This window comes from Gymnogyps californianus, chromosome 1 (genome assembly GCF_018139145.2).
Source record: "Gymnogyps californianus isolate 813 chromosome 1, ASM1813914v2, whole genome shotgun sequence".
NCBI lineage: Eukaryota > Metazoa > Chordata > Aves > Accipitriformes > Cathartidae > Gymnogyps > Gymnogyps californianus.
Window position 1 is genome coordinate 172,233,887 of NC_059471.1, and position 15,523 is coordinate 172,249,409.

At 37.7% G+C, this 15,523-nt stretch overlaps 1 protein-coding gene across 1 annotated transcript in view; it reads right to left on the reverse strand.

Moving 5' to 3' along the window:
- The window catches only part of LRRIQ1 (leucine rich repeats and IQ motif containing 1), a 113,059-nt gene extending 101,598 nt beyond the window's left edge, over positions 1–11,461 (reverse strand). Inside the window, exons 1-8 of the mRNA XM_050906076.1 lie at positions 11,333–11,461; positions 10,012–10,123; positions 8,904–8,998; positions 7,604–7,709; positions 6,664–6,893; positions 4,652–4,726; positions 3,260–4,474; positions 1,862–2,014 (exon numbers count right to left, since the gene is read on the reverse strand). Coding sequence (XP_050762033.1) covers positions 1,862–2,014; positions 3,260–4,474; positions 4,652–4,726; positions 6,664–6,893; positions 7,604–7,709; positions 8,904–8,998; positions 10,012–10,123; positions 11,333–11,461 — 2,115 coding nt within the window. The remainder of the gene's footprint in view (positions 1–1,861; positions 2,015–3,259; positions 4,475–4,651; positions 4,727–6,663; positions 6,894–7,603; positions 7,710–8,903; positions 8,999–10,011; positions 10,124–11,332) is intronic.
- Positions 11,462–15,523: the final 4,062 nt, after the last annotated feature.

Below are 15,523 nucleotides of genomic sequence, written 5' to 3' on the forward strand. Positions count from 1 at the left end.
TTTACTAGACACTAATGAAGACATCTATGACTTTGCTGGAATCCTATTTACTAAATCTGCATTTAGAATATTTCAGTCACAAACATTAACACTGTTCTCAGCTAAAGTTCTTCCTCCAAGAGATCTTGCTTTTTTAACATCCCCCTCCCCAGGCCATTTTAATAATGCTTCTTCGGATTTTTATTTCACTATTTGCTCTCCTTACTGTTTTCTTCTGCAGATGCTCAAACAAACAAAACTTAAATTCCCTGCCTTTGTAATAAACTGATTAAGCCAAACAGTCTAATTCCTATTCTAGAATTAACATGCTGACTAGATTTAGGTGCTACCTTCAGCTGCCGGCAGAGATGTATACAGGTTTCCTTTGGAAGCCATAATGCTGATTCCTGCCCTTGGACAGCCCCTTCAGTTACACAAGTAAGTTAAAGCAGAGAACTGATATGGCTTAAATGTTAGCTTTTTTATCAACAGAAAAGGGGCAATATCAAATAGGAATGAATGTCCAAGGGAAACAGAGGCAGCTGCTTTAGCTATGTGAGAAATACCCATGAAACAATCTTGGACTGTTTCAACTGTCACAAAAGAGGCTGTTTTTTCATTAAGGTTGAATGGAAGACAACTGCCACATTAGCTGGCACAGTGAAAGTATAAAGTATTATTATTAACAATACATATAATTATTAAATTATTAATAAAGCATACTTAAAAGTATATCTAAGAATCTTCTCCTTGACTAAATTATCCTGACATATCCCAGTGAGGCAATCCTGTATATTATTTAAACCCTAACATTTAAAAAAAAAACAAAACCCAAAACAAACCACAAACCCAAAACTGTTCTGTAAGAGACAATATTTGATCTAAAAAAATTCACATGTAAATACCAATCTTAGTAAGACTGGCAGCTTCGATATATATCACACCCTTACACTAATACTTTGGTCTTGTATTTTGAGGTACCCAAAGTTATCAAATCCCAGAAATTACGTTCTGAATAGATAAGAAAATTGAGAAAAGGACACAGGTACTTCAACCTGCCCTATTGCAAAGCTCTAACTACTGGACAGACAACACTCCTTTAACTATAATTATTATCAGCTCTCTTCTCCGAATTTAATTAAAAAAACCAAAACCAACAGAAGCCCCTTACTTTGGAAAGCACATCAGTTACTGGGCAAGCAGAAACATTCAAGATTTCTACAAATAACAAGGGCATATTAACTTTCTTGTGAATTAGTGTTAAAACACATGAAATAAAAAATGTGAACAGAGTTGTTTCATCTAAATTGTCAACTTCTAGAACTAAGATGCATCACAGAGCAAAACGTTTTCTTTAGTCATTAAATTTACAAGGCCATGTAAGACACTGCAGTAGCAAGTACCTAGACATTATGACTCTAGCGTAACTCACTATACTGTTCCTTGAGCATATATGCGAGTAATTTTAACTAATATTCAAGTTGTGTATTGCAAAGGACTCTTCCTTCTACCTACCCCTGCTTAAGCTGAGCACCTGCTATGGTGAACAGCACCTGCCCACTCATGAATCAGAGAGACTGAGGTAATGAAGATCTCTCATTGTGCCATACTAACACTAATCCTAGACTGATACTATCATGCACTTTTCTTAGTATAGCTTGATTCATTTGCAGGATGTTGCTTTAGTACAATGCAAATTGTTATATGCAATGCAAATCTGCTGGTATAACTTTGTTCACATTTTGGAGTATTTTGTTGATATTCCTACGCTCTTAAGGCACTAAAAGTTATATATTCAGGTGGACACAACTGCATAACCACCTAAGCAGCAAAACTGGCAGTTCTCCCAGGGTTATAACAAAGAATCAAATATGCTTGGTACCTCCACATTGATATACTTCAGGTCTTTGCAGCTACTTAGTCCTTCCAGTGCAACTAGTCCACAGCGCCTCAGAGTCAAAACTTGAAGATTTGAACACTCAGATAACGTTGAGAGGCTACAAGCTGGCAAATCTTGGAGTGTAAGTGTTGTGACCTACATGCATTTATTGATAAATCAAATTAATTAATTCAATTAATCAAATTGAACATTCATTGTAGAACGTCACATTATGGTTATTTTCTTCAAAAAGAAAAAGAGACCAAAACTACATTCTACTAACACTCTAGAAAATGCAAGCAAACATTAACTAATGTTAATCCTTTCACATAGAAAAGAATGGCAATGACGGGTTTGATCTGTTAAATGGGAAAGTTATTATGAAAACAATCTGTCTGATTTTAATATCCACCTTAAAATAAATAAACCCGATGCTTTGCTAATGACATTGAACTTGAATGGATGGAAGATTAACACTAAGCAAAGCATTAATAGCGTGAACTGTTTCCCGTCACACTACAATAAGTAATGAGTGACTGCGCAAGAACAGACAAAAATAGTTCAGACTGAAAGTGTACGTAGTCTACCACGTCATCTCGGAGTGGATACCAAGACGAGAGCACAGAGCAAGCATACAGTGGTAAGTTAAAGTGGTAAGACAAGTAAGTGCTGGGAACCAAGAGATGTATTTTATGGCAAAACACTGTCTATAAGCTGATAAGCAATGTCTTGCTTCTGGAAGAGACTAGTCTTCTCAAAACTCTGAAGGGGCTAGATGAGCAGGATTTGAAATGCAGACCCTCATACAAAGGCAAAACCATGTTAATTTAGCAGAAAATAGGAGCCAGGAGCTCCTGCCTTTCACTGGCTTAAGATACTATCTATCATCTGAACACTAATTCACACACAATGCTCACAGGAATTCAAAAGTCGTTCTCATTACCCTTATTGTGCACTTGTGCAGACAACTCTCACCGAGATCTGTATCATGCTCAATGACAATCTAATCCTCTTCCAAAACGGCATTCTGCTGATATACCAAATTTTAAAAAAGGGGGAAAAAAAAGGAAACAAGAGGGGGGAAAAAACAGGAAAAGAGGGAAAAACAAAGAGGGAAAAACAAAGAGGGAAAAACAAAGAGGGAAAAACAGGAAAAGAGAGAAAAACAAAGAGGGAAAAACAGGAAAAGAGAGAAAAACAAAGAGGGAAAAACAGGAAAAGAGGGAAAAACAAAGAGGGAAAAACAGGAAAAGAGGGAAAAACAAAGAGGGAAAAACAAAGAGGGAAAAACAAAGAGGGAAAAACAAAGAGGGAAAAACAAAGAGGGAAAAACAAAGAGGGAAAAACAGAAAAAGTGATGGTATGGCTTCCCATTTCATTCTAAATCTTCTGTATAGTTACCTGCTGCAGAGTACTCCAAGGGCCACTATGAATTATCTTTTGTGTACTTAATGGAGGCATCTTGCTAACTGAACTTTTCCTTGGTCGTTTTTTTATAGTTGCTTGCTTTCTTTGGTTTTCTTCATATATTTTAGACCAAGATTTACATGTGTTCATCCAGTTTATTCTCTTCTTTTCAATATCATCAGGAAGAATTAGTCTACTGGAACACTCAGTTACATCTTGAATTCTGTCCCAGGTCTCTCTGACTTCCTCATTAGCATCTTCCATTAGAAACACAGTTTTCTTCATTGTTTCAGACTGAGAAAACTGATCTTTGACTTCTCTATTACTAGCCTTTGGCTGGACATTTGGTGGACTGCTGCATATATTGTTTGCCTTATTTTCTACCATGTCATTAGCTCCAAAATTAACAGATTCATCCTTTGAAGTATGACTATTTGGAGCTTTATTAAGATCTCTAGTTTGAGAGTAATTTTCTTCTACATGTGTTACTGAATTCATGTATATGTTCTCATTATTTACTTGAGAAGAGTGTTCCTTCTTCTCAGAGCCTAGCATATTTGGTGTTGGTGTCAAATTTCTTTCTGCTGGAATAATCCGATTATTTGTTTCGTCCATTATTTCAGTCTGTTTTTCTTTTTGTTCCTCTACTTGCTTATTTAGTTCCTTCTTCTGTTCTCTTCTTACTTTTGTATTTTCTGTCTGCTTATCCTTTTTTATGCTTTCTTTGTTGTTTCCTCCACTTTCACTCATCACAGCTTTTACTCTTTTTTCTCCCAGTTTTCTCTGTTCTTCTCTTCTTATTTGCAGCTGGTTTTCTCTTTCAAGTCTCAGGCTTTCTTTCTTTTTCTCATATTCCTCACGCCTCCTCACCTGTTCCAAATATTCCTGTCTTCCAAGTTCTTCTTGTCTCTTTTTTTCCTCTTCTTTCTTTTGCCTATTTTCTTCCATTCGCCTCTTCATTTTTTCCTCTTTTTCTTTCATTTCTCTCTCAATTTCTTCTAGTATGTTCTGCTTCTTTTTTATTTCATCTTTCCATTCTTTTAAGATGGGAGCATATTTTTTATGGACTAAAAATGATCTAAATCTGGCTTGGATTTTCACAGCTGCTGTATTCTGTTGTTCTGCCAGGTGTTGTCTTTCTTTTGCTTTCTGCTCTTCCAAGGCCTTTTTTTCCTCTTCTATTTGCAACTGCAGCTTCATGATCAATTCCTAGGCCAAAACAATTAGGACAGACTTCAACCACTTTTAAAATAGGACAGGTGTTGGCACATATTTATCATTAATAAACAGAATCTGGTGTATTAACTGTTCCAGAATAACATTTATTCTCAAATATATGATAGTAACCTCACAGTCTTTTGACAAAAGCTCATTTTACAACCTTACCTCATGTTGCATCATTTTGTCTCTCCAAGCTTTCTTTTCTTTCTGTAACTCATCTTCTGTTGCAGTTTGGTGTTTCTGCACAACAAATTAACTTAAATGAATATTGTACAAAACCTGGAACATCACAAAACACCCTCTCTCCAATCTCCCCCATCATCTTGACTTCCCAATGGTCCACTTTTGCAAATGTCTGAATTAAAATGAGAAACTCAGCTGTGTGAGGATCAAAATAAACAACTGGACACTTGCATCGGTAATGCAGATTGGGTCATGTACTGAAAGATGCATACCTTCAGAGTCAGCATCTCGGTACTGACCCAAACAACTGACAACTTCCTCTCCAAATTCTGTACTACTATTGAAGATGAAAACTACACTTATGAAACAACTATGCAAAGTATAGGTAGACAATATAACAGAAACAAACACTCTGAAAGTAGCATGAACAGTCCCCCTTTAATTGCACTGGTATGTTACTGATAATCTTAAAATCTTTCAAACAGGAATTTTGTCCAGTAAAGCTAAACAAATTCTTTTCACTGAAATTGTTTCTCAATGGAAAATGAAAGTTCAAGTCTATTTTCTCACTATTTGCAAATAAATAGCATTTCCCTCCTTGCTCAACGTATTCTCAATCAGAAAAAAAATCCAAATGATCTGGAATTTCACCTGACTGAAAATTAGCAGACAGTAAGTACCTAAAAACCAGATGCTAATCCAGAACCACGTAACTCCTGGTGGAACCAAGATAAATCAGTATCAGCCAAATCAAATATACAGCAGGATATGATGGAACCAGTATAAACAAACTAGCACTTCCAACTTGGAGCATAAAGTCTCCCAGGTGCCTAAGCACTGTTTTTCATGCATGTTCAGAAGCATGCTGGTCAGACAATAGGAGACTAGATGTCTAGATCCTTCTGTAACGGAGGAAGTTAGTCTCCATCTCTCACCTCCAAAAAGAGCGCGCTAGCGACAGCACTACCAAAGTGTCTAAATGGGGACATGCCCCACCTTGTCTAGAGGAAGAATGCCATTCTACATCCAAAAATGATTCATAACATCAAAGAACAGAGAAAGCCTTATCAATTTTGTGGCCTGTTGAAAAGGGAGCTATATCAGACACTGAACTGGCCTTCACAGATCAAAAGTCTTTTCACTTACTAAGCTCTTTCTTAATTTTGGTGACTTGAATTACCTTGCTGGGACCAAGATGCCCACCTCTTCAGAAAGCTACAAATTAGTTAAATGAAAATGCAGTGTTAATGCATCTCTCAAAATACACATATTTAGGCTAAATAATAAAATATTGTGGCCCCAAAAATATAATGTCTGAGGGTTACATTTCTTCACGTTCTTATGCTCTCTTGTGGAGAGCTATCAAATTTTATCCTTCAGTATGCACCACGCACTATAGCAAAACACAACTAGATACTCTAAGAATGCAACCAGTCAACATGTGGAGTCATGTTCTGTTGTGGCAGAACTCAGTAGATGAAGCCTGACTCAGTTTCCCAGATACAATACTCCGTTTTTTTGTCTGTAACTTTTACCTAGATGAAGTACAGCACCAGCATTTCTGCACTGAATGATTTTGGTTTAGATTACTTCAGCTATGACTTTTATCTAAATGTGAAATTGGGGTAGGAAGTCCAAAGTAAGTAAGTATTTTCTATTAAGGCACATTGACCATTTTTCATTTGTGAGTAATTTAGCACAACTCTCATTTCCAGTACTTTGACTTGTGTCATAATATAAAAAACTTAGTAAGGGCAAAGCCTAAAGAATAATTTAACATTTAGCATAGCAAATTCATTCACTGTTGATCAAAGCCGTAAACGCATAAAATCCAACGGACCATACTTAAATATGTCTTACATCTCACTTTGGTATCACAAGTAGACAGCATTTAGGACAGTCATACAGTTTGGGATAGGACTCTATTTTTCACATTAGGTCTTGAATTCAGATAGTCTAGATGGGAACAGATTGGCTTCAATATCATTAATTACCTCATGAAGAAGCTCTAACTTTATTCTTTCAGCCTCAAATTCCTCCAGACGCTGCACCCTTCTTGCGTGTTCCTCTTCATCCTGTTTTTCCTGTGCTTCCCTCTCAGCTTTCCACTTTTTCCTCTTCTCATCTTCAAGATCCTTTTGTCTTTTCTCCCACTGCTCAAATTCTTGTCTACACTTTTCTTCTACTTCACAATGAGTAAGGCTTATGCTCATTTCAACATCAGCTACGAATTTGTAATCAACCAAGCAAACGTTTTATTTAATTTCCTAATAAGCACTGGGGGACATTAAACAGTCTTAAAATACTGACAAGAAAAGGATTCTGTGCTGATACAGCCAGCAATATATATCCCCAAGGAAATCAGAACTACAATGTGAGTCTTTTCTATCATCAGAGATGTCTTATCATCATGACGCACACTTACTGACTCTGCTACAATCATGCTTATTCTACCAACGTGTATTTCAGGATTACACTTTGGCTTCAGGATGAATGTCTTCTGTGGCTGTCAGCAGGGGTTTTATAACCGATGCACTCCACCCCAAGACATGCAAAGGCCATGGCGAAGGGAAACGTTCCCAGCCAATATGACTATAGAAAAATAAAAGAAGTTGTGGCCAAAGCACAACCTGCTTAGTCCCTCCAATCTGGCTACCATTTGTATTCATAATTATTTAAATAATTTTTGGGTAGGATTTTTTGAAACAAATTTCGATCAAGACATTAAAGACTAGGATAATTTTGTGATCCTGAAATCAGCTAAAAGCACAGGCATTTGCTCATGCCCAGTTCATGAAGTATAAAAATCTATTGCATACTGTAATGTGTAATTCTTTACAAAGAATGTTATGATACTCATGAAAACAGAAAAGCAGGAAATAGTGGTATGACGCTAAAGATCAACTCAATCAAACGACTAATGCATTTGCTTACCTGTAACAAAATGGTCATCAGTGACCACTTCATCACTGGTGGACTGACTATTATAACTAGATGTTGTAGCAATCTCCAAGTCTTCATTTTCAATTTTAAATAGTACCTAATATAGTTTAGTATTGTCATTGTGAAACAAAAAACAGAATTTAAAAGCAGAACATTATAAAAGTCTTCCAGAACAAAGATAAGCTTTTCATCGTATGACAAGTACAATAATACGAAACTTACTACTGACTGGAATCCTTAGACATTGAATAATGTAAACGTATCAGTCAAAATATTGTTTTCTAGAGTAATAAATATTGGAGTATTTTCCAAAATACATAATATTTCTATGTGTTTTTTTCATATATTTTACATTTTGACTTTGAAAAACGAATGTTTTGCATTTGGGATTTGTTTTACTTTCTAAGCACTATATTTATGCATTAATACTGCCATGCACAAGGGGAAGAACTAGTTAGAGTAAATTTTTAAGAAGTCTATTTGAAAATAATGCTGTGGGCACGAAGATTGCTATATTTCTTTCATTGTTCTTTATTGGCAAGAAGAATTCTATTCCTGCTCATTTATCATCTGTTCATCACATGCTGGGGGCATATATTAATATTTGTAATGCAGCTGAAGTCACATAAAGTAATTGTGGTGTTCTAAACAATGGTCTTCTGAGAACAAAAAATCATGTTTGCAAAAGTGCTCACTAATAAAAGCCAGGCGACAAATTAAATACAGGTTTATGTTTTTCTAAGAACTTCAGCAAGTTATTCAGTTAAATCCTATGAAACTATAAAATAATCCAGGTTCATAACTCTTGATTTGTCTTTGAAAGTTATAGACATTATTATGTTTACATTTTCTATAAAATAATGGAATCTATTAGGAGCAAGATTAATAGTAGTACATCCTCCTGATCATCATAAAAAGAATAAGATTAGAGAAGTTTAAAAGTGTTATCACACTATTGAGATAATATTCTGCAAATAACTAACAAGAAAGGATTATTCAATTTTGTTTAATGTTGTTAATGTTGATTTTTGTGCTCAGCATCTCAACTACTGATGCAGAGAATTTATTCCAAATTTTAAAATTTACAGACATGGTGTATTACAGCTGATGTCCCAGTTCTAAAAAATGGCATATACAAACTCATCTTAATACCTTATGGATAGTCTGACAGAAACGAAACTGAACACATCTATAGGTCTCCTGAGGAGGCCAACAAAGCAAGTGTAAGTAAGTTATCTAGATTACTTAATAGAATATTGTTCACTATAAATATTGGTTAAATAGAGAATACCCTTTTTTTAAATTGTTCTGGATCTTCATTATATTCAGAAGCCAATTCTGCCAAGTAATCTGAAGCATGGCAAGAAACTACTCCATAAATGTTACCTAGAGAGGAAATAAATATATAATTTAGTATGCAGAGAGAAAATCCCTTACCAGTACTCAGTTCTGCTCTATACTGCTTAGCTACTATATTTATTTAAACTAACATAAAGCATTTTTTTCCTTTAAAACTCTTAAACCCCCCCCCTCCATTTTACTCAAATACATATGGGAGTCATTTATCTACATTAAAAGCAACAAATATGTGTAACTGGAACACACACAATGATATTGTAAGAATCCAGTGATAGCAAATATGAAAGATAATTCCTCAGCACAGAACACAGCAGAACACTTTCTGTGTAGAAAAATACAGTAGAACTTTTATCAGGTAGGTCAAAAACTGACAGAACTACAAAAATAATGAAAAAGAGTAAGTGTCCATTACAAAAAAAGGATAAAAAGAAACCTTCCTCAAATATCAAAATGTATAGACAATATTGAACTTTTGTTCCCAAAGACCGTTACACTAAATGAGTGTGAAACCCAAGATGATGCGAAAAACTAGAATGGAACAGACAATGCCAGCTCTCTGGCATATAAACTACGAGCTTGGCTTCAGTCACACAGCTGACACAGCAATATTGTTCCCAATTACAAGGTCATTTCATTTAATGCTAGCTTGGATATCTCTAAAGACAGACTTTAAACATATCCTATGGGGTTCAATTGTATCTGAACTCTTAACTTCAGCTCCTAGTGACTTCATTTTAGATTCCCATGAAGACTCCAGCCCAGGTCCTGTTTCAGAGAATGATCCTGCAACTTGCCTTGATCTACGGTTTAGCATCAGATGAATTTTTAGAAAAATTCAATTCATACTCAGACGTTAATCCTAGAAGACAGCATTACATGGTTTTATTCTTAGAGATTTTCAGCATGCATTCAGAAGCTGATGCAACAGGTTTCAATGCTTGCTCTACTTAAAAGTTTGCATTGTTTTACTGATGATTGTTAGTCTAACTTCCACTGGCAATACGAGGTGCACAAATATTTTAACTGTGATCCCTGCTTACTTGTAGTTTCTTCATCTTCTAAGTCTTGCAGTATAAGCTTTTCAGCATCTTGATTTCTGCTCTTTATAAAGTTTAAATAGGAGAGAACTGATTCTGGCACGGCATCTGAAATCTAGAAAAACACGACATTTGACATAAATTCTACATTTTCATCTCACAGTCATGACCAGAGGTAAATACTTGACATGCAAGAATAAAGACTCATTTTGGCTTCACCTATAAAGCACTGATGGAGATTTACTAGTAATTGCTACCAAGATTGTTCCTAATCCCTACACTCTTCCCATTGTCTTATCACCCCCTGATTCTCACTTTTAATTACATTCTAACTAAATTTTGATTGGAACACATTTTAGTAACTTATCTTCCACTATCTTCAGAAACATGTTTCAATTAACATTTTCTTTATAATTGTGTTGGACCAAGAAATTAAGGAAAAGGTTAAGACAAAAATTAATGAATAGCTATGATGCACAGGATCTTTTTCTTAAAAATGTTCAGACTCTTTAAAATATAAATTAATTTTAAATTTACTAATGTTTAAAGCATGCATGTAAATCAGGTGCTTCAACTTTCTTTACTACGTAGAGACTTTCCAGTCAAAAGACTGTCTTTTAGTGCAAGGATTTGGGAAAATGGACTGCCTTCTCACAGATGTGTAAATTGCGGTAAACATTGCTGGCATTCAGCATGTGAGTGCATAAATAATTATCACTGATGCCTTTGCCTATCTTTATTTCATATCAAACATATGATTTATGGTCACATATGACCAATATCATCTACCCTAATATCCTACAGACCAATCCTTTTGCTATGAGTCTGAAAGATTAAAATAACTGAAAAGGACTCAAATAACTGATTGGATTTCAGAGGAAAATCTTTCCCCAAAATAAGAAGCCATCCAAAAAAGAGGACTTGAAGCACCAATTTACATGAAATTAATATCAGGATGTCTTCAAACATAAGACAGTCTCTTGTAAGATTTAAATACAGATTTAAATGAAGAATCATTGGTTTATTCATCCAGATTTAATCTACCTCATTAGCTTTAATAAAATCTTCCAGCTTCAGAGGATTCTAAAACAAACCATTATCTACGAGTCTGATTTTCTCACTTAAGCAGAATGTTCATCTCTTTTATTGTCTTGTCACCATTGGAGGTTACATTTTTCATGAAGCAATACTACTGAGACTACTTTTCAGAAGAAATCCTCAGGTTAGGTAAGTCAGGAAAAAGTTCATTCATCAGATAGGCTTTCCAATGCCCATACTACTTTCAAGCAGAAATAGAAGCAGTTTTAGCCCATTGAATACTTACTGTCTCACTGTCACTCAAAGCTTCGTCCGATAACTCTGTGTCAGGATCATCTGCTTCAAAGGAAGAAACACTGATTCTGCTTAATTCAATTTCTATTTCTTTTTCAATTCCTTCAATATCTTCTGACATTCTACTTTCCACAGCGTCTTATCTGCTTTCAAAGCTACACAAAGAAAATATTAGCGGTCAGCACTGCATGAATCTAAATAAAGAGGGTTCTCATTTAGCTTGAAGTTTATTCAGATGTATTTATTGAACAGTTGGCTTAAAACATGAAAAGGAACAGCAGAAGTTTGTTCTGAACACCTCACTCCATACCAACAAGCAAAAAATAAGAAAAATGTTAGTTTGTCATAAGAGAATCCCCCCCCAGTCTACCCCTCTAAATTTTGCAATTGTTACCAAATTTGAATATTAAAAACCTCTGCCTGCTCTCTACTCCTTGTGGACAGTATCAGTGCTACGACCTAAGCCTCACAAGGGTTTTTTCCCAGCCCCAATAGCTGCAAAGAAAAAAAAAAAGCTTCAAACAATAAATACATACTAACAGTTACAAAATAAGACTAAGAATCCAGAAAGCACTCGATGAAGTTGTAATGATACAGAGAAAGCAGCGAGAAATGGCCTAACCCACAGAAGTACAAGACTTGTAGATGGATGCAGGCAAGAAGGGAAGAGGTCCCTCGCCGTCCCCCTCTCCCTCCGTAACCCGCACCCCTCTCCTCACCCCTAGCGCCAATTAGGGGACAGGGGAGGCAACCCATACCCGCTCCATCAGAGGCAGCGAGCACCTCCTCGTCCCTCGCCGGCTCCTGGAGCAGAAGGGACACGCTGAGCGCATCTCAACCGTGAAGGCGCGAAGCAGTTCCTCGCTGAGAGAAACTACACCTCCCAGAAGGCCTCGCGGTAGGGAGGGCGCCCGCCTACAGCCGTTTCCCGGAAAGACCGCGGAGCCGCCCCTTTGCATGCTGGGAGCTGTAGTCCACCCCTCGGGGCACCCGCAGCCCTCCGGTCTCTGCGATCTACTCCGTGTAGCTACTCACTTCTCGTTCAGCCGAGCTCCTACCGGAGCCCCCGCCTTCCTGGCCGCCTCCGGAGACCGTCCGCCCTCAAATTCCGCAGCCCCCAACCCCGCCCGGTCAGGCCCTCCACCAGGGGACGACGAGAGCCCCGCCACCGCGCTGTTAAACCGGGAGTGTCACCACGGCAACGGGAAACAGCGGCTCGGAAGGCAAGCGGGAGGATCCAAACTTCGCGAGGAGTTGGCGTTTCGCGCCGCTGGGGCGGGTGGCGGCGCCGCTCGGAAGGCCGCTGCGTCGCGGTCGTCAGCGTGGGACGAAACACCTCGCAGCCCTTTTTTTCGTTTTTTTTTTTTTTTTTAATTTTAAGTAATGGACTGGAATTTAGTGTTCAGAATAAATTGGAATCAGCAATTAATCGGGGGGGGGGGGAAAAAGAATAAAAGCAGACCAAAGACAAAGTGTAGTAAAGGTGGATTAAAATACCGTGGTTTTGCTTCCTGTGTGCCAGGAGAACTCCAAAGGCGTGAAAAATGAAAACTCGCCAGACATCCCTTCTGCTTTCACACGTCGGGGCCCCGTCGTGGCGTGGAAAGGCCGGCGGTCCGCTGGCGTTTGGGGGCCGCGGCGGCCTGCCGCCAGCCACAGGGCAGGGGGAGGCTGGGCTCTGGGGCGGTTAGCCTGGCCAGGCCTGAGGGGTACAGGGGGACCGGCAGCTCAGCACGCCCTGCCGCCTGTGCTGTGGGCAGGGAACAAAAAATAATGGTTCAAAAAAAAAAAAAAAAAAAGATCAGAGAAAGGCACAGACAAATTATTTGAGAGCTGGAGAAAATGTCCAGTCAGAAAATTAAGGACTCCACGCAATTCAGCCTAGCAAAAGTGATACGGGGCAGGGAGGGTACAGACGATACCATTTTAGTGTGTAACGGTATTTATAGGGAATGCATCTGTCTCTAAAGTCTGATTAGGAATACCAAGGTGCAAAGACAAGTGTAACAGAAAAATAAGAGCTGAAAGGTAAAGACAGGTTTTACAGAGAAAATGAGCCCTTTTGTGAGCAATGGGAAGGATCTGCCAAGGATAGTAGGGGTTTTTCCCATCTACTGTCTTTAAAATAAACTGAGTACCTTTCCGAAAGATTTATGGATGTTAACCACAAAATACTGGGTTCAAGGGCAACCATTTACCATTTTCTCACCGGTGTTATGGATGAGTAAGACATTTAAATCTTAAAACAATGGAAACTCATCCATTTGAAATCCACCCTGCGATGTCTTGTACTTTATGGAATCATGTAACCAGTGAACTTTTCAATGTGGTCAAGTCTTCAAACACTGAGTTGAATTGGCACTTGATACTTGTTTTGTAATGCGAGTTATGCTGTGATCATGGTGACTGAAGACCACGGGCACCATGTCACGCATTTAGCAAACAACTTTGCCAATAAAAAAGACATTTCTCTAGGCTTGATGCCTGTAACCAGGAAGTCAGGGCTGATCAACAGAAGAAAACTTCTCTGTTCTAAGAATGTGGTTAAGTTGGACTTCAGGAAGAAACGTATCATTATGAGACTGTGCTCTTTAAGGTAGGATGGAAATCTTCAGAGCTGGTAAGGATTTTCTTGTGAAGTAACAAGGAAATGTAAAATGTACATCATTTTATAAAGATAATATTTCTATTTTTCAGATAATTGAAGATAAATGGAATTATTATTATTATTATTAAAATGGCTCAAAATAAAGCATTGAAACCACATAGTTATTACAACAGAACTATTGCAGATGCCAGTTTTCAAGTGAAATATGTAACTGTTCAGGGCTTTTTACTAGAACAATGCATCGCACCAATATTTTAATACATTCTGGTTTTAAAAATTCTAATGAAGTTTAATTACTTCTAAAAGTAGTGGATCTTCTTCAGGGAAAGTGCAAAACCAGTTATCTAATACAGTCCATAAGTTTACATGGGGCATTATTGACCCAAATCCACTGTGGACCTAATTTGAGAAGCTTATAGCTTTCTTCATTCTGCGATTCAGCAACAGAAGTTTTATAATCCAGGCAGTGAGGATCTTGGCAAGGCAGGCAAAGATTGTGTTTGCTGCATCTTTTCTTCTAATCAACAAATTTGATACATATGTAACATATGTTTTGTATGTAAAATAAGTTAACACGATATTTTTTGACTGCAGAAGCTTCATCTTTGTCATTTTTTTCTGTTTTACAAATAACAGAAGACATAACTTCTTATTGTAATCAATCTGTAGTCATTCTGACAGAAGACCAGAACAATTCCTTTCAAACAAATCCCTTTGCATTAGAAAATAGTTTCTAAAGAGTATGCCTATGCTGGTTATGTTCACGCGTCTGTGCATGTTTGTGTGCCTGCCTGCTTTACACATGAGAAGCGTAGGACAACTGCAGTCGGCTGCCGTTGCAGAAACTGTCTTCTAACACTGCTGCTGTTGGACTCCTCTCAGCTTGTACCACAAAGCCAGGCAGACCAAAATGCCGGAATGTGTTTACAGAAGAGGCGAGACAAGCAAAAGAGGACATGAGGTGGGGAACAAATGTATGAGTTTCACTCGCTGTGCGAAAATCTTGATAGGCCCAGAAGATATGGTATCCAATAAAGATAATAATGATACATAAGAAAAGAAGTCCTGCATAAGAGCGTTTTACAGTGCTAGGGGTCTTTCCTGCTGAAATATGCAAAACTGCGCTCAAGATGTCAATGCCCATGTGACTTCACTGCAGTCCTGTCGACATTTGCAAGCGTTTGCAAGGGTGATACAGTTGGTACTCAGGTTGTAATGTACACTTTACATGTATTTCAGGGGCAGTTGCTATGGGCAGGGTCTCTGCTTGCCCTTCCATTGACCAAGCACCCACTTGGTATTGATGACAGATGAAGTGCATTTCTTGATTTAGTTTCATTTGAAAGGAATTCGACTTTTCACATCCTGTTACATTCCGCAACAAAAAATGGAGGAAAAAAGTAAGTAAGTGGGGGTGACTGGGAGATTCACTTCAAAAGTGTAAAGCGTACTCCGGAGTTTAGTACAAGACAGTTGGTATCACCGTTTGACAGCTCTCACGGCTTTGCTAGAACTGTGTGCTGGATCGCACTGAAATCATTAGGCTGTATCTGCTATTTTCAACAAAAATTGAAT